Source organism: Limulus polyphemus, unplaced genomic scaffold (genome assembly GCF_000517525.1).
Source record: "Limulus polyphemus unplaced genomic scaffold, Limulus_polyphemus-2.1.2 Scaffold1021, whole genome shotgun sequence".
NCBI lineage: Eukaryota > Metazoa > Arthropoda > Merostomata > Xiphosura > Limulidae > Limulus > Limulus polyphemus.
Window position 1 is genome coordinate 187,838 of NW_013666631.1, and position 25,481 is coordinate 213,318.

General features: G+C 34.8%; 1 protein-coding gene across 1 annotated transcript in view; it reads right to left on the minus strand.

Moving 5' to 3' along the window:
• The window catches only part of LOC106461739 (bromodomain-containing protein 3-like), a 79,170-nt gene extending 56,558 nt beyond the window's left edge, over positions 1-22,612 (minus strand). Inside the window, 3 exon segments of the mRNA XM_022388763.1 lie at positions 7,007-7,252; positions 18,759-18,798; positions 22,413-22,612. Coding sequence (XP_022244471.1) covers positions 7,007-7,252; positions 18,759-18,798; positions 22,413-22,426 — 300 coding nt within the window. The 5' untranslated portion in view covers positions 22,427-22,612.
• Positions 22,613-25,481: the final 2,869 nt, after the last annotated feature.

Genomic DNA, 25,481 nt, shown 5'->3' on the forward strand with positions numbered 1-25,481 from the left:
CACATTTACCAACCCCGTATTGAAAGAGTTAACACCAAAACTCATCAGCTGGGCTAGACAATGAGAGACTAAAGTTCATATGAATTGCCATCCATATATGCAGTTTGCAAAGTTATATCATAAATGTTGGGCCTGTTGGTTTTTACTGCTTTGCCAGCTTTTGCCCTTGTTGCTCTACCTATCCTTTACTTATTCCCATTTTCCCAAGCACCCTCACCAACACACAAATTTCGTTTAAACTAGCTTTATTGAATGTCTTTAAGAGCTTCCACAAGCATTCTAACTACCTAGACTGCTAAAATGAAACCAATATGTAACATATAATTCACCCTTACTCTATAAACTATCCCAGAGGTCCAAACAGCCCAACCATTGCTCTAAGAACATCCCTGATAATCTTTCATTTAAGCCTTGGATTCTGCTAAGTAATTCATCCAAGCATCAAGGCTAAGAGAACATTCTCAAAAGGGCTAGCACTACTGACTTGCAGCTTACCAAATCATTTGCATGCACTACCAAAATGAACGTTTTTTGGTACTAATAACTAAAATGCGAATACACCCTATAGTGTCTTGTTCTTGAAAATACTTCAATACCTGACAAACAAATTCTAGTTCTAGTCTTTAAATGTTCCCAACTACAAATACCCTTTTTTGGTATATTTAATGAGAAAATATTTCTAATATGTAAACTACTGTTTTACCAATCATGTCACAATCGAAAATCATTGACTGCAGAATATTATATCTCACAATCAACTCAATTCCAATTACGTACAGTAAAGTTGATGATGTCATTGTGCAGTATTGTTGACAGTTTTAACCTTAAAAATTGTAATGACTACAGAGAATATATTTTGAAGCTTTATTTAATTTTAAATGGTTGAAGTTACCAATAAATGTGCCATGCAAAAAAAAAAAAATTACAATCTCTTTTTTCATTTATTTGAATGAGTGAAAAATAAAAATGGGGACTGACTTTGTAGCTAGTACATGATCAATATATAACATTATGTGACTGTTGTGAGAGACAAACAAATTATTGAGGTTCAATGCCTAAAATCATCATTCATTTCAACCATAAGTTCAAAGACTTTTGCTATCACTCTACACATTTTGAACTAAACCACTTCCTAAAACAAATTGAGTATTTCAACCATAGTCAAATAAAGTGACAGCACTGGAATGTTTTCTTTTGTAATTTATGTATTGTAATGTATAGTCCATAAAGAAATGAGTGTGTTTCACAGTGAGCTGAGCATTGTTTTTTATCCCTTCTTTCATTCTGGATATCAACTTATGTAAATAAATGAGAAACAGAGATTATTTTAACTGATGATAATTTATTCTAGGGTGAATAATGTTTTGTGTTTTATGTTTAAAGAAAAAGGAAAAGTACAGGGTTGTGGATTGTAAACATATTTACAAATCAGAATATTGATGTTGTGAATAAAGTGGCCTGGGTGGTGTTATTTTTAATTTCTCGGCAATCGCTTTTTCGCGATTAGGAAATTCAACAAATTATACCAATTAGGATTGCTGCCTGATTATGCAATAATCAGCCTGATTCCGATTGCTGAACCGATTATCGGTAAAACACTGATGTAAACGTCTTGAACATCTTGTTCTTCACTGCAAGAAGCAAGGTTTAAATTTATTAAAAGACTGGTACCTGAATGCTAACTGAACCTGTCTCTATAAGCAAAACCTTTTCACTACTGTGCACCATTATAAACCCAGCATTCTCATTCTCATCTGCCCCTAAAGCAGCCTTTACCCTAATTATCTGTTTACTGATTGATTTAAAATAATCACTCACAAACAAAGAATCAGATACGAGAAACTGTTAACATATGTACTTTCTAAAACAATGTGATTATTTTATGGATTTTTACAACAGATTTATAAAGTTCTTATTATGAAGCTTTTTTTGTTTCTTAAGTTACTATCTTTCTTCATACTTGTACATTCTGTAACACTCACAAGCAGTAAAATGACCATCATAAACATTGTATAAAATGAATATTTTCCAACACTGAAAATATATTTCTGATAGATTCTCACATCTTCTCTCATCTAGCTTTTCCTGATTCAGTGCTCCCCTCTACATGCAAACATTTTTGCTTACCACTAGCCTTGAGGCTCCTACCTAATCTCATATGTTTCCATGTGATATTGCTGGCAACAACCCTCCACAACAGAAGTGCAACACTATCTTATAGCACAACTGGCTCCCTCTATACTTATTGTTCAATCATCACTTCAAGATTACACAATAAAGTAAGATACAATGGAAGTGGGGAATAAGGGTAGAATAAGTGAGAAGAGGTAAGTATCTGTCAGAAATACATTTTCAGTGTTGGAAAATGTTATCTTCTGATATAATACACAACTTGTGCTCATATCAAGCTACAATCAAAGTTGAAGTGGTGGAGAGACCAGTGCAAAATTTTACCTAGATAAGCCCCCTTCAGAAAGTGCCCAGCGAGAATCCCAGGGAGTGTGACACTATATCTTGAAACAGTATAGGGGCACACTCCTAGAAGACCACACCTCATCTGTACCAGGGTACAATCTTTGCTTACATACAAGCATAGGCCAAAACATGCATCAGGCTTTGGAAAGTGCCTTATGTGTAGTGTGGCTAGGATGTCTCAGACCACATGTGGTGGGTCAACTACAATTCAAAACCATACAGCACCTGGAAACACCAACAAGTTTCTCAATCCAACAAAGAATACGCTAAACAGATAAGCCATCAGACCCATCCAGTGAGAGTAGAAGGAGAAAGATCACAAATGAACAAAGGATTCCAGAGGGAAGAGATGAAATCAGGAACCATGAAAGGAAGAAGTGTGGTACAAATAACCATAGATTGCAAGAATAGGACAAAGGAGGTATTCGAGATCAATTTGAGAATAAACATGAGCCATAGACATTTAAGGGAGAAAAGCATGATCCAGAGAGATGGAACATAATGTGAGAGGAATCAATGACATACACATCAGAATGCCAACAATCACAGGTGAGAAGGGGAGGAAAAAAGTTAAGAAACAGGCAGTATAAGGAACAAGAAGCCAAAAGTTCAAAGGGAGGTAGGGGTAAGAGCATGGAGAACAACACCAAGGACCTTGTCAGGTAGTCTAAAAGAATGGGAAGGGCTATGGAGAAAAAAAACAACTAACAAAACGGGAAAACAGAAAAGTAGTTTAGACTGCCACTCAGTAACCAGCAATAATTAAGATAGATCAACTGTGGTCAAAAAACTATGTGAAGAATACAGATAGATGGGGTAAAAAAGCATAAAAAGGTGAGAAGGATTTATATTCAAACAAGAGTTGATAAATATGCCAGTTCCACTGATAAAGTTCTAAGGAGGATAGGCAAACAGAATGGCACAAGAAGGCTACACGTTATGCAAGTCCCAACCGTTTTGCAAAGGAATGGACATATCCCACATGTGAAGACAGAGTGATGACATGACTGGATGAAGAAAGAAGTATGAGGCTGAAGATGAAGAGAATGGGATAAAGAGGGGAGAAAGTCAGAAGGCTCAGCAGAGAAAAACACAATTGAGCCAGCCAATAGGGTATCACCACAACTTGACAAAGAGTGTTTTGAATGAAGGACAGAACTCAAGGGAGGAGACAAACAGGGAGTAAACACAAAGGGATAGATTGGACTATTTTTGACTGAAAGCTTCCACCACTAATGCTGATATATGTGGAACAAGAGACCCAAATAAGGGAAAAGACTGGCACTGTCTTAATTGGGAAAGACAGTGATGTGAGGAGTGCCCAGACAAAAGTGAAACCATTGAGAAACACAAGAATTGAGAGACCACTCTGGAAAAAAAAATTCAGAGAGAGGTTCTACTGATCATGTACAGTCCACAGTAAAAAAAAAATGCATGTGAGCACAATAAGGGGATAAGGGGTTCCAAGGAAGCCCAAGTCTCCAGAAGATAAAGAACCTCTCCCACAGGAATAGACAGAAAGGATAGAGCTGTAGAAACCAAACCCTCTATGGCCTGAAATGCAGCAGAGAAGGCTGTGCCCTGCTGACATGGAAAGTAAAAAACATACCCAAATGAACCAGATACTGGATAGACATGATACAAGAATTCTCCAGTTCGATTAACCAACCTAAACAAGTCACCTCCTGAAGAAAAAGAAAGGTCAGAGAAGTCAAATTGGGATGGAGCTAAAAGAAGCCAGTCATCCATATAATGATGGAATCTCAATCCCAAGCTACGAATGTGTTACTTGAAGGCATGCACTACAAGACAAAAAAACATATGAGCCAATGCCCAGAAGGTAGTCACCAACAAGACTGTCACCACTGAAACCAAAAGACAGTAAAAGAGGAACAGGATGGAAGAACAGGGAGAGAAAGGAGTTGGGAGGACAGGAGAAAACAATTGGAAGAGAAGAAGCTTTGGATAGTTGGTACACAAGAGTAGTCAAAGAAAAATGTTGGCACATGGCAAAAATCAGTTACCCCACCAAAACTCACTAGGAGAAGAAATGAGCCAGACAAAGGACCCTGAGATATAAAGGAAGTAAACATACTTGGGCAAGAAGAGCATCCTTTCCTAACAGATACCAGTAACAGTGGAACCAAGTGAGAAGGGACAAGACTGAGGGAGAAGAAGAAACCAATGTAGAAAAGAACAGGAACAAGTGTCCAACAAAAAACCCTCATGGGAACGGTGGATTGCTTTCAAAAAGAGATGAATGAAGGATAGATAACATAAAGAGAGTAGAGGGGGTAAGGAAAAGGCAAGAAAATCAAGCTTGAGAAAGACCAACAGAGAAAAATGGATCAGAACCCCAAGCCTGAAGACAAAACTCCAAAGTCTGGGAGTCCAAGAAAAGAGCTTCAGCTTGATTGTAAGCCAAGGCAAATGTGCAAATGTGTCAAGGAAGACTAATCATAACAGCACCAAAGTGAAGTTGAGACATAAACAATTTTCAGCAAGAACTCGTATATCAGGAGGAGGAAAACAATATTCTAAAAAAAGGGCCAAATGAAAAATGGAAAGTAAAGAATAATAATAAATAGAAGAGATTGAAATAAGGTAACATGCCTATGAAGAAAAGTTGCAGAAGGATGCAGAATATCAAGGTAGATCTATGTATGCACCAGAATTGTTTGTAAATTTAGGCAACAGGAAAAAACAGCCAAAAGTCCACATCCTTACGGACAAAAAGTATAGGAGGAGAGAAGTCTGTGTCAAAGCCTGAAAAAGGCCCAGGCTGCAAGCAAGGCTCCACTACCTGTCATACAATAGCTGTCATGTCCCCTGACAGACAAAAAAGCATACGATTCCACTGTGATAGTCTGTCTAGAGTAAATAAAATCCAAATATTCAACACTAGACAGCATGGAAGTGACCATCTCTGTGTAATTCATGTTGTGGAAAATATGAGCTACAAAGTCAGCAAAAGCAGAATTGTTTGAAATTAAAAACAAAAAATGTTTCCACAACAGATGGTTTTGTAAATACTTCAATTAAATGTTGAGAAATCTCACATGAGAGAAAGAAAAGACATGTCTTAACACACAAGTGCCAAATCAAGAAGTGATGACTGAACAATCAGTACAGAGCTAGCCTTCTGGACTAAGAAACAATATTACACTCTTATTGGTGGAAGGTTGTCACACACTTGTTTTCATGCAACAATGCAGCAATATCCCATGGAAACCTGAGAATAGGAGGGAGCTTCAAGACTAGTGGAAAGCAAAAATTTCACAAATAGAGGACAGCACTCTATCGGGAAAAGATAGATGTGAGAAGAGGTTATGTATCAGTTCAGAATTTCAGATTTCGGGCTTTAGTTTGTGGAAAGAAGACGGTGCAAACAGTTTCATCAAGCAAAAACTAAGGTTCACTGGTTTATTGCAAATATATGATGGCTAGTGACAAGTAGTAAAAAACAAAGCCGATAGATCTGTTATACCCATGTTAGTACAGTTCTGTTTATGCAGTCACAAGAGTGCTTTGGATTTCAGGTAACAAATCACTCAAAATAAAAGTCTCATAATAAACTCTAGAAACTAAGCCCTCTCTTTCCTGAATTTTACTATGTTTACCATAACTTTTCCATGACATATCATACAAACTGTTTCTTTCTTCTTTTTTCTATCTCTCTTTTGAAAAGCCTATTGAGAGTTGTTTAACTTAGAACCACAAACAATATAACAATCAAAGATCAAAAAGGTGAACATTTCTTAGATCTTGCTATGGTGAGCCAATTGCTTTGGGTACCAAGTATAGAAACTTTATCACCAGTATTAAAGACAAAGAATGCATTAAATTTCTAAAACCACAACATTTACAAATATTACATATATGATTACGCTTCATTACACCATTTTTTAGAAGATATACAATTTGACATACAGTTCTCCTGGCTTTATTTAGAATGCACTATCACCCAACATGCTGCAGACATTTTAGGAAGAAAAGCAGGAACCTGATAGAGAAGGCTATAAGAACGATGGAATAGAATGCATGAAGAATCTATGGCATACACATCAGAATGCCAAAGACCACAGAGCCACAATTTGGTATACAGTTCTCATGGTTTTATTTTGACATTTTCACATTAAAAAAAGATTGAGATACAAAATTTTTTTAAGACAAACAGTGACTAGTATTTAAAATGCCAAAAAATTTAGGTTAACTACTTAATAAAGTTTATTATACTTTGATGTTTATCTTAATTACAAGATATATGTAACTAAAATGCTAAATATTTCAATGATATCTAGATGAGAAATTAAATTTTTTTAAAGAAAATTATTTTAAATTGGAGTATTTATAGTTCTTTTAAAATTAATATTATGAACAAATATCTGAAAAAATTCCCAATTTTGCAATACAATAAAACACCTACAACCAGAAAATTACTAAGTGTTTTTGCAAAAATATGCAATATATTACAATCTCAATAATTCAAAATATTATTAAAAAGCTAATTTTAGTGTTACAACATACTTACTGGTAAATTGAGTTTGATTGTGTCTACAGGTTCACGAAATGGCCAGGCAAACTGATGTTTCCATACTGCCTTCATTACAACCTTTGAAAGAAATTGCAATTGGTTGGTATTTCGGTGAGGTTTATCTGGAGGAGGTATGAAAGGAGGTTGCACAATACCATTCACAGGCTTCTGAGCCTCTTCTGTGTCTTTGACTGCCAGTGTGTCATTAATGTCATTCTGATAAGAAAGAGCAGGAAAGGCAACCTAAATTGATCAAAATTTAAGAAAGAAAATACATAAAATTTCGCTCAACTACAATGATTAGTTCAATTTTTGTTTGGTTAAGTTTTCCACAAAATACATAAAATAAAACATATGGCAGCAATTCCACAATTTCCCCCACTTTGTTTACATACATTTTAATACTATGCCATTCTGTTGCACAACTTAAAAAAATAAAGGAGTCGCCGAGATTTTTGTCTCAACGGCTGTTCATGTGTGTATAACTCATATAAATAAAAAAAAAAATGTTTGGCAACTGGAAATGTTTGCCAGCTACTTTAAAGCTACTTGCAAAAGTGCCAGCCATACTGAATAAGAAAAAAGCTAACAAATGATTTACTAGTGGGATTAGCAGACATACAGCAACTAATCAAATGGTGTGAATTTTCAAGAAGCAATGCCTTTTTTTTCATTTTTATATTTTTTAATATACTATCAAATTATAGATTTATGTTTGTAATTATAATTGTATTTGCTAATACCAAATGTAGAAATATATATATATACTTTTTTTTAAACTTAGAGAATCCCACAGTAAGATGCACAACAAGCTACTGGAAAAAGCTTATTGATCAATTACCATGGTGAATTTTTTCCCCAAACATGTTTTTTGCTTGCAACCAATTTGTTTTTAAAATAATTTTTACCATTATAGCTGGGCAGTTAGTAGAATTTGCTAATCAATTGTCAGGCTCATTAATCAATTACATCACTAATATTCTAACATCAGACCTGGATAGTTGGAAAAAAGCAGTAATTATTGGAAATATTAATTTTTATTAGTTGACTACATTTGTGAGTTGTGTCACTAATTAATCAAGCTAAAAAACTTTGAATTAATTTTAAAACAATAATGAAATATTTCAATTATTGATATAATAAATTAATAAAGTTAATCATACAGCTATAATGACCACTGTTCACAACTGATTTGAATATCCATAATCATGCCTAGATTATCATCTGGTAATGTCCCTTGGTAATCATTGGCTAAACATTACAACTCACTAGATTTTTACCAGCTAACCACCACTAATTGCAAGTCCTGTCATGCTTGATAAATTACACATTGCAACTGAATATATATCACACACACAAAAATATAACACAAGTACAGATAATACACACGACAGCTTTCGTTGGCTTAAAAAACTTTTATGTAAAAGATTCAGTTATGTAAATCTTCACAATGCAATACAAATAAAATCAGTTGTTAAAAAACAAAAATGTGAAACTATCTGCAAGATTTAATGAGGCTAGTAACATCCACAAAACACACTGCTCCAAAAAATATTGAAGAATAGTCAGAATTTGCAGTATCGATGTATGCAAGACAAAAACACTGTTCTAAAATAATGTGAATCATCCCACTCACTTGATAGTTATGAAAATCAAGCACTTTATGATCAGTCATTTGGTCTGAAATGGAAATAATTGATTGTTCAGCCTATGCTTTCCAGTTTTCTCAGACATTATTTTGAAGTGCAACACAGGACTCAAGCAAAATTGTTCACAAACAATTACTATATCTCAGAGGTAACATCCAAATGTTTTAGTCATGTGAATAAAAAAAACAATAAACAAAGATCACCCAATCACAGTAGGATGTTTCAAATCAGTTCCAAGCATATCAAGTGTTGTTAGTAGAATACCTCTCAACCAGTAGTATGATTGCCAAGACACCTAGATAAGATCTTCATCCATAATACAAACAGATGACTGTCACAGGACACAAGCTCAGAGATTGAATCAAATGATCAAAGCCATAATTAGATGCAATATCATTACACAGATATTTAGGAATAGACTTTATAAGACTGACCAGTATGATAAATATATAATGAAGTGCACTCCATTCATATCAAGGTTTAAAACAATTCATTTACAGTGGTGGCAAGAAAATATCCACTGGACCAACACATGAAGCAATATTCTTTTTTACAGAAAAGTCATGCTTCATAGTGCCACTAGAAAACAGACTGTTTCTCATTTAAAAAGAATCTGGAACTGGATCCACCCCATTTTCACATAGGAACACGACTCTGGGTGGTGGTAGAAGTATGACCTGAGCAGGAATAAGCATTAACAACAATACTAACTTCTTCATCCTATGGAATGGTATCATTAATGCCACATATGATAGAATTCACATCCTGAAACCCTTTTGTACTGCCATACGCTGGTGCAATTGGTAATGACTACACCCTATGGAATACACTGTGTTAGCACCATCCACATACTGAGTGCAAACCTGCATATCAAATTTTAAAACTTAAGTAAAAATAATAATTCTACTTCAATAATTATTTACTCAGAAACATTTTAGAATTAATATTTTTCATTGTTAACACTTATTTAGTGTAATTCACAAACAAAAAGGTAAAACACTTACAAACATACATTTGTACACAGTTCTGAGGAATATCGCCTGTAAATGATATATTTGGCAAAACTTTTTATTTTTCTACCCATCACAAAGCACATGTTTCTATTTGTTAAAAAACTATTATTCCTTGAGAATACAGTTAGTCTTGTTTCTCTCCTGATTTTCTTTCTCTTTAGGAAGATTTATTACTACAGGCCTCTTTTCACATCACATGATGTGAAGTGATAAAAGGTGAAAACAATTGTTACCAAAAATCAGCTTTGACAATAGCTACAGGGAAAGTTTAAATACCATTGTATGTCGTACACTATAAAATATTTACATCAATGTAAAATGAATAAAGAGGTGTATGTAATAGTTTGCAGTTTTATTAGAAAGTGGTATGTAGCTCCTGTAGGAAATAATAATATATTTTAATATATAGTTTATAAGAAAAGAACAGGTCAAAGAATGTTTTCATAGTTTCTTTGTATTCGTTTTGTTCCTGAAAATGAGTTCATGTAAAATACTATTCACATAGTTTCATAAAAAAATTTAAATTATACTTATTTGAAAATTATGGTAATTTTTTTCTTTGATAAGACATCAGGTAAGCCTTATTAGTTTAGCAAGTAGTTTGTTTGTTTGTAGTTAAACACAAAGCTACACAATCTACAATCTGTACTGTGCCCACCATGAGTATCAAAACCTGGTTTTTAGTGTTATAAGCATTCAGACTTATTGCTGAGCCACTGGAAGACTTTAGCAAATACAGTAGGGTAATTCAAATCCAAATTTATTGAATATTGTTAGGTTTATTACATTCAACCAACATAAATAATTAAAAACATAAAATGCAATGAAAAAATTATGTTTATTAAATATCAATTAATTTCAACTAAGATTACTGTTAGCAAAAATACTGTTACTTAGCCTGACCTGACACCATTTTGATATACTAGATCTCAGGTCAGCAATAAATGTTTGCAGGTTTATGCAGTGTCTTTTACAATCTATATTAATTAGCAAAATAAAGTTTAATCAACATATGTTAATGAAAATCAATCTCATGGTGAATTTGACTAGATACATAAAATGAAACTTTCTGATCAACAATGAAAACAAAGTTAAGCTTTTAAGACAAAAAGTATTTTTTTTTTTTTTCTAAAAGAAGTCTTTCAACAAAATTTTGTAAATTTCACAACATAAAAAAAAGAAATATATTATTAAGCATGATTTTTAACTCTCCTACAATGGGTAGGTCAAAATGTGCATGTCATGACCTTTTATATTTACATTCAAAATATAAACAACTTTATTATCAATGTAAATGAATAAAACTTGGCACCAAAACATAGTTAACAAATCTTATTTTAATACAAGTTTCAAGTTTTCTTAATTCTATAAAAAAATATTTAGAAAATCCTCAATCTCAAATAATATGAGAATCGTGACATCTGTTCTTTAAGGCAGTACTAGTGAGATGCCGACCATTGTATTGGCATTATCTAGCCACCAAAACAGGTATTTAAAAAGATAAAATGGCAGTATCACAAGAAAAGACAGAGAAGTGTGAGGGATTTTCCATGGGTTACTCAAAATTCATCAAAGAGGCTTCATGTGAGTGCAGCCTAGAGGCACAAAATATTCCACAGATGCAACAGTCTCCAAGAGATAAACTACTCACACAGGAAATATAGGAAGGGCAAGAGTCAAGGTGACTACATGCTCCACCTCCAGCAGATGAAAGGGAGAAGTCTGAGACCAACTGAATCAAGAATTGAAAGTTAACATTTTTCTTACACTGAAAATGTATTTCTAATAGGTACTTACTTCCTTTCACACAAAGCTATCTCAATCTTCTATCTGCCCTATTACCATTGCTAAAAATTTTCACGCTCAGCACACCAGTTTATAAACCCCATCAATTTCGTGTCATTTTTGAACGTGTACATATCATGTGACTACTCTCCACCAATAGTACTGTGCCACCTATACTGGCACAGCTAGCTCCCTCTGCTATTTCCAGTCAATCTCACTTTTGATAATTGGCAGGATCTAAAAGAAGAACACCAGCTGTGGAGAGGAAAGGTGGGAAGTCGGTGAGAACAGGTAAGAAACAATCACATAAAGCTAGAATCCCACAATGCTAAAGTTTAGGCACACTACATTGAAACCAAGCGATAAGCAACCACCCAGAATGAACAGGTGTGTCCTGAGATGAAAATGAAGCCCACTAGTGGAGTACCTCACTACTTCTGGAACAGGTATGCTCTTTGCCCTAGAAGTAGGAAATTAATCTGTGCACAAATGCAACTTGTTCTGTCTGAGAAGTGTAATCCATAGCAAAATATAAACAGAATTAGCTATGTAGATGCACAACCTCAATCAGACAGACAAGGTTCCATAACTCATCCTCAGCATTAGGAGGTTGAGGATCAAAAAAGATGTAATATAACATAAACATAGTGGCTAGGGCATGTGGACTGTGTTATATATACTTATATACTCAACAACCCCAACTGTAAATAAACAGACTTTCATACATCAAGCAACCAGAATTATGAAGAGGAAGTTAGCTTTTGGTTCAAACCAGATAAAATCCCAAAACCATCATAGAAGAAAGAAGTACAACACACCAAACCCACTATTATAGAGTTATGGCATTACCTCAACTCAACTGCAAGAATGAGGCAATATCTGTAACCGGTATTAAGAGCAGAAATTATAAATCACTCAATCATAAATGCAGGGAAAGGATATCCTGCATCCAGAATTACAAGGAGGAGATGAAATGCCCAACTACAAGAACAGTGTACATATGTACTGTTGCTAGTATTATGAGGCAGAGTCCCCCAAATCCTACCACAGGAGCAGAGGAAGAACCTTCTGCAACCAGAATTAATAAGAAGAGGAGCCTCTACTGCACACAACCATAGGAACAAGGTGACGTCATCCCGAACCCATAATTACAAGGATGATCCCACATAGGCTGGACCTGCTCCAAGCAACAGCTGTCCACCTGGGAAAAAACATCCAGGAGAAATGGAAGAAGGGTAATCATCTTTGCCCACTTCTCACCAATTGTATAATCATGAGTGTGTATGGTAAATTAAATCTAAACTCATTCAGGAGAGAGCCTCCATGGTCCACTACTCAGCGACTGAGAACTAGTAAGGATTCCCGTGCTCCAATGGAAGAAAAAATTGGGAAAACAAATGCAGTGGGGAGTTCAGAGAAATTTTGAAAAGCAGACCGACCACAATTTATTCAATCAATGGGTTGGCAGGAATGAGCACATATCCCCTTCTGATTTACTCACGAGTTACGGTCCACCAATGAGTGAAACTTACTGATATCTAGAAATATATATATATATGTAAAAACTAGGGTTGCTGAAAATAAAAGCATAAATGAAAGGAATTGGTAAGACTTACCCCAATCAAAGGCAGAACCACCACAGGAAGGAGGCAATACTGACCTAAGGAAGATACAGCCAAAATGTGCAGATAATGAGCAATGAAGGTATTGGGAGTATTTCACATTCTAGCCTGAGTGATCTCTCCCAAAGGACAGCAAAGACAAGCAGCCAAAAACATGGTGATATGATATATTTAACGAGAAGAATTGTTGTGGAGATGATGACCTTCCATGAATAAGTCTGAATATGCCAGTCTAACAAGTTGACAAATCCAACCAGTTACCAAGACAGGAGTTAGATCATAGAAAATGGAAGGGTTTCTGGAAATAAAAAAATCAGAAATGTAAAGCCCAAAAGGGGGCAGGATGTGCCACATAACACCATAAGAAGTGAAACAGACAAAGAAGCCGATCAGGATCAGAATGGTAGTACCTGTGGGAGATGGAAGGTAAGAAAATGGATGTAACAGCCTTCACAGGTCTGAAGGAGGAAGGACCAGTCAGGATATAGGACGACATGAGAGGAATGGTAGACGAAGCAGATAACAGTAAAGGCATAAATGTTTAATCTATGACATCTTCAAGCAAGGAGGAGTAGGAAATAGGTCTTGAGGGAGAGATGGTAGATGGAACATGAAGATAAAGGTTCAAAGGGAGGATGGGAGATACACAAGGGACCACATTGAGATCCTAGTTAGGAAAATCAAAGGAACGTGGAGGATTCATGACTTGAAAGCAGCGGAAAAGAAGGGAAATGACAGGGGAAAACAAAACCATATGAAATCTGAAGTAACAAAAGGTGTTCAACAAGGCCGCCCATTAGCTACACATGATTGGGAAAGATGAGGAATGGAAGGGTGGGAAAGACAGAAACAACATCAAAGAGACCAAAGTAAGAAGGTATACCACCACCTGTGATAAATGGACATGGAAGAAGGTCTAATGGATAAGGAAAGATACAACAGGGAGAATCAGTCCCTGAGCTAAGACAAACAACCTGACAAAAGTCATGTGTGAAGACAGTGTGTGGTGACGTCTGGATGAACCCTGTTCAACCAAGGTTCACAGAATAAGGACTGATACAGAGGTAATCGTAGGAGAGGCTATACAAGTAAGGGTTGGAGCAGTGGGAACAATGGTTGCACCACCCAATATGGAGCCACCAGTAAGACAAGTCAAGGAGTGGTTTAAAACTCTGGAGAGGAATCGAAAAGGAGGGTAAGCATAGATATGAAGACCCCCTCCAATCTTGACAGAATACAACGACCCCCAGAGTTATCAAGTGTGGAACAGGAGACCAAAGAAAAGGAAGTTTGGTATTCCAGTGGGTGGCGCAGGCATATATGAGGTGTTCCCAGCTGAGAATACATCCATCTAAAGACCTTTAGATGATCGAGGGACCATTCCATGAAGATAATCTTGTTGGGAAGAAATATTCAATCCACAGTCAGATTCAGGGAGCCAGAGAAATGGCAAGCTAAGACCACAATTTGGTGACTGTGGGCCGAGAAAAGAAATCCAAGATCTGAAAGCAACTGGAACTAGTACCCCTTGCTCTGTAATATAAATGACCACTGTAGAGATGTCGGAATGTACCATAACCACCTCCCCTGCAGAAGATGGAGGAAGTGGGACAAAGCTAATGAACCAACAAAGGCTCACGAATGGTGATAAGGAGAGAAGACTCCTTGATCAATCATAGACCAGAAATCTTCTGGGAGTTGAGGTAAGAACTACAACCCTCTAAAAATGGGAGAGGTGAAGTGGCATCCCCACCATGGTCTGGTCCCTTTCTAACCACCAAGCCAGGTTGGCTCCAATTGGTGAAGGAAGGATAAAAGAGTAGTTCAAAGGATCCAAGGTGAAGTTTCACTGATCTAGGAGTGTCCACCAAAGGGAACACATATAAGCCTCACCAATGGGAATGAGAGCTTCCAAGGAAGCCCATATCCCCAAAGGGATAGAACATCTTGAGCTGTAAGAAATGTAAGATGAGGGACTTGTGAACTGCCTGGTCCAAACCCAAAGAGGAAATGCCGGGGCCGAATGAGGTTTGAATAAAGAAACCCCTCCCCCAAATGAACAGGGTATTGAGTGGGGGATAAGAAAGGACTTCCCCACTGTCATCAGGAATCCCATCAGTGCTGCTTCTTGTAGGAGCAGATGGGTGTGGTTTCTGGACTGTGAACAGGAAGAAGCAAGCAGGACCCAATCATCCTAAGGAAGAGGAGAGTGAAAATCGGCATGAGTTTGTACCACCCAAAAAACACCTAAAAAGCCAAAGTTAGTCCAAATGGTATGGCTCTAAAATGGAACACTACTTAGAGCAATATGAGGTTTCTAGTACTACAAATGTAGGAAAAGAAATTAACATGTCAGCAACGTAAAAAAGCAAAAAAATTAAAGTCCTTCACTGACAAAAATAGGATGCTAAGGTGCATAGTTAACAATGATACAAAAAATTTAATCAGATAGAACAATGAATTATATATTACTAGTAGTAATGATATGTAGCGTACAAAGTATCTAAACATACCTAGTTAACAAAGTACTTATAAATATCAAATGGACAAATTATCTAAATTTACCTAGTCCACAAAGTATTTAATAACAACATACACGCAAATCAACTAAAATTACCTAGAAATCACATTAATAATCAAAAATCTAACTTACAATTCCCCTAAATATAACCTAGACAACAAAGGACACATAATGAAAATTATGATCATAAGGCACAGTTAAAATGATGAAAAAATATTCAGATAGAACAATTAATTAATGTTACAAGTAATAACGATATGTAACTTACAAACTATCTAAATATACCTAGTTAAAGTACATATTAATAACAAACTAACAAACCCATGAAACTTCCCAAGTACGTAATATTAACAAACATGCAAAACAATTAAATTTACCTAAAACAACAAAGTGATAATATCAAACTTAGATGACAAAAGACATAAATATCTAACTTACCCAAGTCCAAGCAATGATAAAATGAAATACTAAATTCTCCCATGTGTGAAGTGTACACATTGAAAAACTTTCCACAGATCTCCAGGGAGAACTGGAAGCAATAGGAAGAAAGGAGGAGAAGAATCATTCTCCACCAAAGATAATAATGTGGCAGTATGGAAACTGGTGAAAAATGAAAACTCCTAAAGAGGTGTAGAGTGTAAGACTGAAATAAGGTGCTGAAAAAGAGAGTCCAAATTATCTTCTTATTGATTGTATTCACCTCAGAAAAAATGAAGGAATCACCAGTGAACGTATATATGTTGCTCTCTGTGAATTAAAACCTTTACCTCCTCTGCAGATAAAGTCAAACCCGATTCCTGGGAAGTCATAACAGCAGTTTTTTCAACTGCAATGTGAATTTCAATAGCTGGCACATTGATCACAAATTCATACTAAGATCTCTTATAAAGTCAGTAACAAGAAATAAATGTAAAAAAAAACAAAAATTGTTGAAATAAGTGAATGCAAACACAGTAAAATAAAATTGTTGAAAAATATTTGATATGGCAAAGAAGACGTTCATAAACGGGAGCCACATGTGAAAAAATACACGTCTAAACAATTTTGTGCCAAACAGAATTGTGATAATTGAGTAGGAATAGCAGAGGGAGCTAACTTTGCCAACAATATAAGTGGCACAATGCTATTGGTGGAGAGTAGTCACATGATATGTACATGTTCAAAAATGGCACAAAATTGATGGGATATATGGAACAGTGTGATGAGTACAAAAGTTTTTAGCAATGCTTAGAAGTCAGATAGAAGATTGAGATAGCTTTGTGTAAGCAGAGACAAGACCGTATTGGAAAAGACTCCAAAGTGGACCAACCACTGAGTGTGTGTGAGTCAAGAGTGGCATGGAATACTTCACCAACAACTCAGACAAGCAACCTTATGAAGAAGTGACATGGCCAAGCTTAGGCCTCCCAGGAAGAGGCAAGGAGGAGCCAGTCCTCCACGTAATAATGGAAATGAGGCCCAAGAATGTGGATGTAGCAAGCAAATGTCTCCACCACTTTACTGAAGGAATAAGGCGTAGAACTAATGTTTAAGGGGAGAGCTCAAAACTGATACACCTGATCTTGGTGAACAAAACAAAGGAACAATGTATGGATTGGCAATTGTAATGTGAAAAAGGGTATTCAAGACATCAACCATGATCGTCCATTGCCTGGGGGTAAAAGGAAGAAACCCTTCCATCTTGAACTGAAGAACCATCAGATATTGGTTAAGATAGGAAAGGTCACTGGTGGGACACCAGCCTCCAGTCTTTTTGGGGCCAACAAAATATTGAGAATAAATCCCTGTAGAGGAGCAAAAGACCCTCTTGATGGCCCTTATGTCCAAAATATATGATATGGTTGCATCGAGATGCAGAAGATTGGAAGGAGGAAAAGAAGACAGAGGAGGAAGAGATGAGAAGTAAAGCTAAAGACCCACCAGCTGGCTGCAAAAAGGGTCTCAAGGTCTGGAAACAAAAAAAGACCCCTACAGGATCTGAGCCAACTGTGTACAAAAGGAGGGGGTCAATAACATGGCATGCAAGAGTCAACCCGAAGGGAGAGGGAGTGGCAAGAAGTGGTAGAGAGAGAGAAGAAATGGGAAAAAGAGGTAGAGGATTCATGGGTCAATGAATGGGAGAGGTCTCACAAGCCTGTAAGAGACAAGAAATCAAAGAGGGAAGGGAGGATAGCATCAGGCAGCCTTGGCCCAAGTCTCCAAGGTTATGAATACTCTCAAAGGCTTCAGGGCAAAGAAAAGGAGCCTAATAAAGATCAAGGAGGTAAGACTGGAGAAGGCGATTGGTAGAAAGAAAAATATCACATCCCAGACGGTCGCAACAACAGAGGAACCATGTAAGCAAGGAAACGGCAGAAGATGAAATGCTAACCAAGGTATTGAAAAGGACCTACCACAGTGTATGGTTTCAGATAGGAGAAAAAGAGAGGACAGGTAATTAAGGTAATGGGTATATAAAATACAAAGATGGAAAAATTGTCTGCTAGTATTACTGGAGTCAGTCCCACAAGTGGGTAGAAGGGTATTCAAGAATGGAAAAGGGTGAACAGCCATTAGCCACAGCAGAAGAATTCTAGAAGCGAGGAGGAGGATGCATTTGAAAGTGGGAATGAAGCTAATCCAGGAACATGTCAACACAGACTCACATTCCTGAAAGAGAAGGAAAAACTAAATAATCTTTAACGTGAGTGATGTAGTGAGGTACAGGAAGAATAAAAAGACACAGGAGAAAACGAAAGTAAAGAACAAACCTAAGTAATCAAATCCACAAAGCGATATGGTGGAGGAACACTATCCTCAACAGGAAAAGATGCAAGAACGCATCAACAAATTCACGACACAATGAACTATGGTGGTAATGTCTTCCACATTCAACAAGTCTCCAGTGGCCACAGACAAAGTTAATTTCAAGTGCAAGTGCTTATGGAGATCTACTGTGCATGAAGGATGTGGGAAATAACTTGATGCTAGTGGAATGCACAAGTTCTCAAAGGCAGATATGTGAGGAATGGCTACTGTGTGCAGAGAGGTAACCTTATCATTTTGGAAGTTACATTTATATTTTCTTAATGTAATATGACAAACTACAAATACTTCATAGAGCTTTTTTCAATGCATCCTTGTAAGAGATAGCCTAATAAACACTTTTTGTAAACTTACCATATTATTCTGTTCACCTTCACCTTGTGAGCCACCCATCCTGAAATAATACTCATTTTAGTTTAATCCACTTATGCACATTTACAATGATTATATATCTGTGTTCATAAAATGCAATAATTAAAATTTTGGCTATTTTATAAGTTGCAAAAAATGAATATACGAATATTTTGCTAAAAAAAGATTCAAAGCTGTTCATAAAACATATGTAAGGCCTTCTTCTTAACTGTATAAACTTTAAATACTTTCACACTAAAATGATGGAATTAAATTACTTGTAATATGTTGGAAAAATATCTCATCTAAAGAACAATTTTAATTGCTATACATATTCACAAATTACTCAATCATTTCTGTATCAACTCTTAACTATATAAATTAATGCTGAGTAATGGAAAAATGGATAGGAGCTGTGAAAACTCCTCTCAAACAGTCTACTGTTAATTTTTTTTTTTCAGTTGTAATTTGAGGTTTGAATACTGAAGATGTGGTTATGCAACAAGTAACCAAATAATATGAATATGGCTACTAACATGAAACAAAGTAGTTCAACAAAATGACAACTGCTGTATGTCACATTTAAAGTTTCTAAAATACATTTCAAGAGTCCATCAACAAATCTTATATTTTAAAATGATAAAGTATCATCACATTTTCTTTGAATACTTTTAATGTTTTAATAAACAGTATGGTACCACAAACAAAAATACAGTTCATACATATAAGATCACGGGGGCAATAGAACAACTACAGCATTGTGCATAAACATGACATTAGGGTCATTGGAGGACATAGTTACTGTGTTGTCATAATTCAAAAATTTGCAACACAATGCCACACAGAATTTCAATAAATACTATGATACTGTATTGTTTTAATTTTTTCTAAATCTGTCCTATAACATGCACTAATAGAAATAATCATGATCTTTATTGTTGGGTGCTATAAAAAGCCATCATGAAATAGCATTTAAGGGCATTTGCAGGTGCCATTGTAATGATGCCCAATAAAACAGAAGTAAAAACAAATGTTTTAGATTATATATTAATCAGCAATTGATATAACAGCAGATGGAACCATTTAGAAAATTTATGATTTGAAAGTTTTTAAATCAATTACTTGTTAATTATAAATATTAAGTTTATAAATATAATGCAACATCACTACATAAACACAATATAATTAACATACTTTTTAAAATGATCTCTTTTATACACACATAGAAGTACTTCTCACATTGTACCAGCATGTGTCACCACTTCTCCAGCATACAGTTCTGTAACTCTGTATGTTAGCGGTTTCCAAAATGATTAGCTATAAAAACAAAATTTTGAAGTCTTAACTTAAGTTACATGGGCTTACTTTGAAATACTGTTGAAAAACTATGCATGCAAACAACAGAAATTCTAATTTTAATTAAAGGTCATATTCAGTGGATACAAAAAGCTCATATAACAAACACTGGCAAGATTCTGCCCAGAACTTTTTGAATGCCACGTAAATCTTATAGTCAGCTCTGAAGCCATACTACAACTAGGTGGATCTGGAGGCCCCGATATAGTTACTACAGGACTAATGACAAAAATAAAATGCAGCATGATGCTTTTGTTTTATGCTTTGAGTATTTGGCAATCCAAAATCAAACACTGCACTTTGTAGCTTGTCTCAATTCCTTAACCTTCTATTTTGAAAAAATATGTACTGAAATCTAGGTCTAACTTCACAAAATCAAATTACTACTGAAAAAAAACAAGAACAAGGACCTGAAAAATACAGTTGACTTAAGCCCACAAATCCTCAGAAATGACGTAAACAATACTATCTCAAACAAAATTTTTAATAACAGTATATACACATTGTATATTATAGTGTTATGATTTTATGTTACTAAAATATGGACATTATTATACATAATTCATTTACATAGTAAACTGTACTGTATATTTTTGACAGTAAATTCAATTTCAAGTGATTCATTAAACAGTAATAATGCCAAATAGGTAAAAGACCTTATGGTTATATAGCACAAAATTTATGCTAAATGTTCCTTACATTTACATAATAGTGATTAACTATTAACTCTTTAAATCAATAATTTTTTGCACATGCTACTCTTGATCTTTAATTTATTTCAAAACAAATGACAATGCTTCATGGAACTTCCAGTCTATTTATATATGGTGGATAATAACAAGGTTTGGATTAGTTTTCAGCTGAAGAGACACAAATGTTATAAGATAATTTCAACATCGGATGGGTAAATCGGAATTTTCGGTTGGTTGCTCGAAGCATTTGATCAGGTTAAAGTGTTAATGCTCACACTGGTTATAGAGGCCAAATAACGAAAACCTTAAGATTATGAATATGATGTTCCCGATAAAAATAAAACTTCATTTCTCTTTCTTCCTGCTAATAACCTAAAACATCACACAAACTTAATTGAACAACTTTTTAAAATTGTGAACTTCACCTTATAAAACCAGTTTTTAAGAGCCTTTATGAATTCTTCTAAAATACAATTTTAAATAGATATATGTGTAAGTTTTCCAGATGAAATAATGCTCCTATTTTTTAAGCTGATAATATTTGGTGTGAAGTGATGAAACGAGCAATATATATTACCTTAAAATTGCATTGTTAGAAATCTTCATAAGATATATATATATATATATTACCCTATGAAGACAGAGGAACATGGAACACCAATATTAAAACCTCAAATAATGGTTTTATTGCTTCAGTCTTTGTATCCAGTAGCAAATTATTTTGCAAATATAACTTTATAACAAATACTGATTGTGATGTTTTTTATGCTGATGGTTTTACAGTAGCCTAACATTATCATTAAAGATAATTCTAATTAGTATTACTAAGTAAAATATTACTACTACTATACTACTTTAATGACTTGAGTCAAAGTACTAGTTCTAGCACTAAGTAGTACAAGAAGGCCTACATACTGGAAATTACAATTCAAAGGACGAAACAAAATCAAGTGTTCAGTAATTTAAGTAACAAATGCAGCTAAATGGAACAAAAAAGAGCAGAACGTGTATTGTATGGATAAACTTAAATAAGTCATGCCCCAATTAAAAAAAGAAAAAAGTTAGGGGAACTTATCCTAACTGTCGTTACCTCGTTGGTTTAAAATCTAACTCTTACTGAACTATTTGAAGTTAGTCTTACCGGTACGGTAGTAGGCCTAGGGGCAGTACTACTAGTTCTAACTTATTAATTTTGGTTTATACTATTCTGAGTTCTACTTTCTTTTCAATTTCTAATCATTGCTGCTTATTAACTGCAAAATAACCGAAATAAATGCATACTATGAATGAAATTTCGTTCCAAAAATGATCGTCTATATAATGCTGTTAGTGTTAGTAACTACTCTGCAGTATACGATCACAGACTACTTAGTCCTAAACTTATCGAAAAACTTAAGCCTAATAATAATATGGCGGGCAAATATTACACAATAACAAGAGATGGCTTAACTTCGTACAAAACACTAAACTAGATATGAACTAACGTTACCTGAACCAATAAAAGATTAAAGGGCACTTTAATTTATATATAATACTTTCGACAATTTATGCTAAGAATTGAATTTTACATCAGTTCACATATATATATATACATATACACTCATTATACCTCATTGTAGTCATCACAGATTTTCTTACAAGTCATCAACATTTACGAAGCATATACAATAATCCTACAAAACGCGATTACCTCTAAGGCTATATATTCTAAGCCACTTTTTTCATGAATATTGTATATACTAAGCCTCATATCGCGAAACATTAAAGTAATTTTGAATTTCAAAACAAATAACAGAATTTAAGTTTCTTACTGACTAATAGTAATAAGTCCGGGCATCGATGCTTATCGCCTTCAAACCCCGAAACACTTCAATTTTCAAATTATTATATTAGTTGCGGTTTTCCTTACCACAAATTTACCTACGTAAAATGTGTGAACAAACAACCCAATGCAAGTGTTGTTTTTTCATTTAAAGATTATAACAAGGTAAATATAATGTAAATCGCGGAAATGATAATAATAAACGTTTACGAAAATATATCCCAGGCATCGTTCCGGTTTTTCTAGGTAATCACTTATTCATGACCGGCCCACTGATGCTTAAAAATAAGAGTTAAGTTTATATTTTTTCATACTTAAAACACTTAATCTCAAAAGTTTTGAACATTTTGAAACAAAGCTAACATAATGGTATTAATTTGAAAAATTCCTGACAGTTATTTAATAGTGGTCTTCTTTGCAAGTAATAAGTCAATCTGGTCTGTCTCATTTAACAACAAAAAGACATGCTATGAAACTAAAACATTAATTATATGTGAAGGCTAAATTTATAACAGTTGAAGTAACTCTGAAGTTTTGAGTCCGTTTTACTTCACCATATAGTAACTTCCAACCAAAAAATGCATTAGGCTTTTACTTCACTTATTCTCTTTTCAGTATCACCTCTGGTGAAAAAAGAAAATATATCTCTAATATCTATATGTAGAGTTGAAATAACTTTTCTATAGAGCCATTAAGAAAAAGAACTCCAAACTTTCTTTTCTTATCTGAACAACCAATCTGACAATATAAAATTTCGGTGGAAATCATTAACGTTAGTTCATTTTTCAATGTTCTGTTTCACAAGGACGCTGGTGCAGAAACGCTGACTACTACTATTTATCGAAAAGAGAATCATTCAAATAAATATCTAAATTTTGTTCATATTGTTACGTCTCCGTTCGTTAATTAACTTTCCGTAACTTCGTTCCGACGAAACTTTAGCGACACAAATCCTTACTTAATAAAACTGGTTTATTCTTTCCGAATACAGCTTTACGATACATTTATTTTCAACAATCACGCTAAAACAAACGCTATATCAACGAACGTCAACAATACTTCTGACTGCAGTTCAATTACTCACTATCTGCACACACATTACCTTCCCGTCACGTTGTCACCCTCTTTTATATACCAGACTACTCTATATCTAGTAAACGCTAGAGCATTCGCCAAGGTACAGGATAGTTCTAGAAACGTGGCGTCACACTAGTCATGTGACTTCGCTTACGCAACAATGTCATACAGTTTTTGTCAAAACTGGTATTATTAAAACACTAAAATCTAGAGCTAATAATATACGCTCCTCTTTTTACCTAGATGAAAAACTTAAACATCTTGAGAAGATTTTCAAAAATTTCTGTTATCCCAAGAAAAAGGTACACAGCATGTAACATAATCAATCTGTCTCACCTACTAATGAACTACAACCTGACAATTACAATGTAAGGAAAAACAAACATTTTTTAATATATCAGGCCTTTGGTAAAAATTTCGAAGAATGATAAATAAACTTAACATCAGTTACATCACAATTGCCTTCACATGTCCACCTACACTGCGTGACAGTCTTACTAAAATAAATTTCTCATTTAACAATCCTCTTACAAAGAACGTGGTTAATATAATTCAGCGTGAGTGTAACAAACAATACCAAGTATAATTGTAAAATGAAGTCTATCTATACACTACTAAAACTCTGAGATTGTTTGCTTGTCTGCAATTAAATACAGCAAAAATGGCGCACAATAGCACCATGTTTATAATGAAATGAAAATAGAAACAGAATAAAACAAGTGTCGTTAAAATCGGGCCACGAGTTACCGAGTTAGCACCGTTTTTCGGGTCACTTTAAGAAAAATTCTAGATAAATTTATATACACTAGATAGCGCCACATATAGGTTTATCTATATACTAAAACTCTGAGATTGTTTGCTTGTCTGCAATTAAATACAGCAAAAATGGCGCACAATAGCACCATGTTTATAATGAAATGAAAATAGAAACAGAATAAAACACATTTCGTTAAATATTGAACTTAGCTTGAATTCTTCATAACCTCTGAATAGTGGGTGACCCAACGGGCCCAACTGTTACTATGGTGTATATTAGAGACCGCGTGATAAGAAATAATTTCGGGTCACTTTTTATGAAAATTTCTAGCATGAGTAAATTTACATCACACAACCGTTCGCGCTCTTTACGAAACTTCTTACTTCACTTTTTTGAAAATTGAAATTGTCTTTCCTTTTACTCCCGATCAACAATCAAATATCTTTTCTTGAATTATGGATAACACGAATGGATTGAAATATTTAATTAAATTATCTCAACATAAACCTTCATTTCGGTGCAATATTGAAATTAGCTTGAATTCTTCATAACCTCTGAATAGTGGGTGACCCAACGAGTCACGGTGGTCTAGTATATAGTTAACCGCGTAGGCAGCAGATATCGAAACAAATCGCCAAGGTATTTTTTATATGTTTAGCAGATCTAACGAAGAGCGCTAGCTTGAAATGTCATCCTCTTAAAAAGATATAAAAAAAACTTAGCGAATTCTTCAATAGATTGTTTAGGTAGAGTATTCATGATGAAACTTTGTTGAATGGATGACAACTTGACGAATGTTTAATCTATTCTTTAATTCCTGGTATAATTATAATCATTCTTTGCCGGCTTGTAAAAGGCGTACACATGATAACTGTTGTTGTATCAAATGACTTATTTAAATAGTATTGTATCCCAACCGGCCTGAAAAGCTCTTGATTGAGTGAAACACGTCGTCGGCAATGGATATAATATTGTTACGTCTCTGTGCGTTAGTTAATTTTCCGTAAAAATTCTTTCCGAAG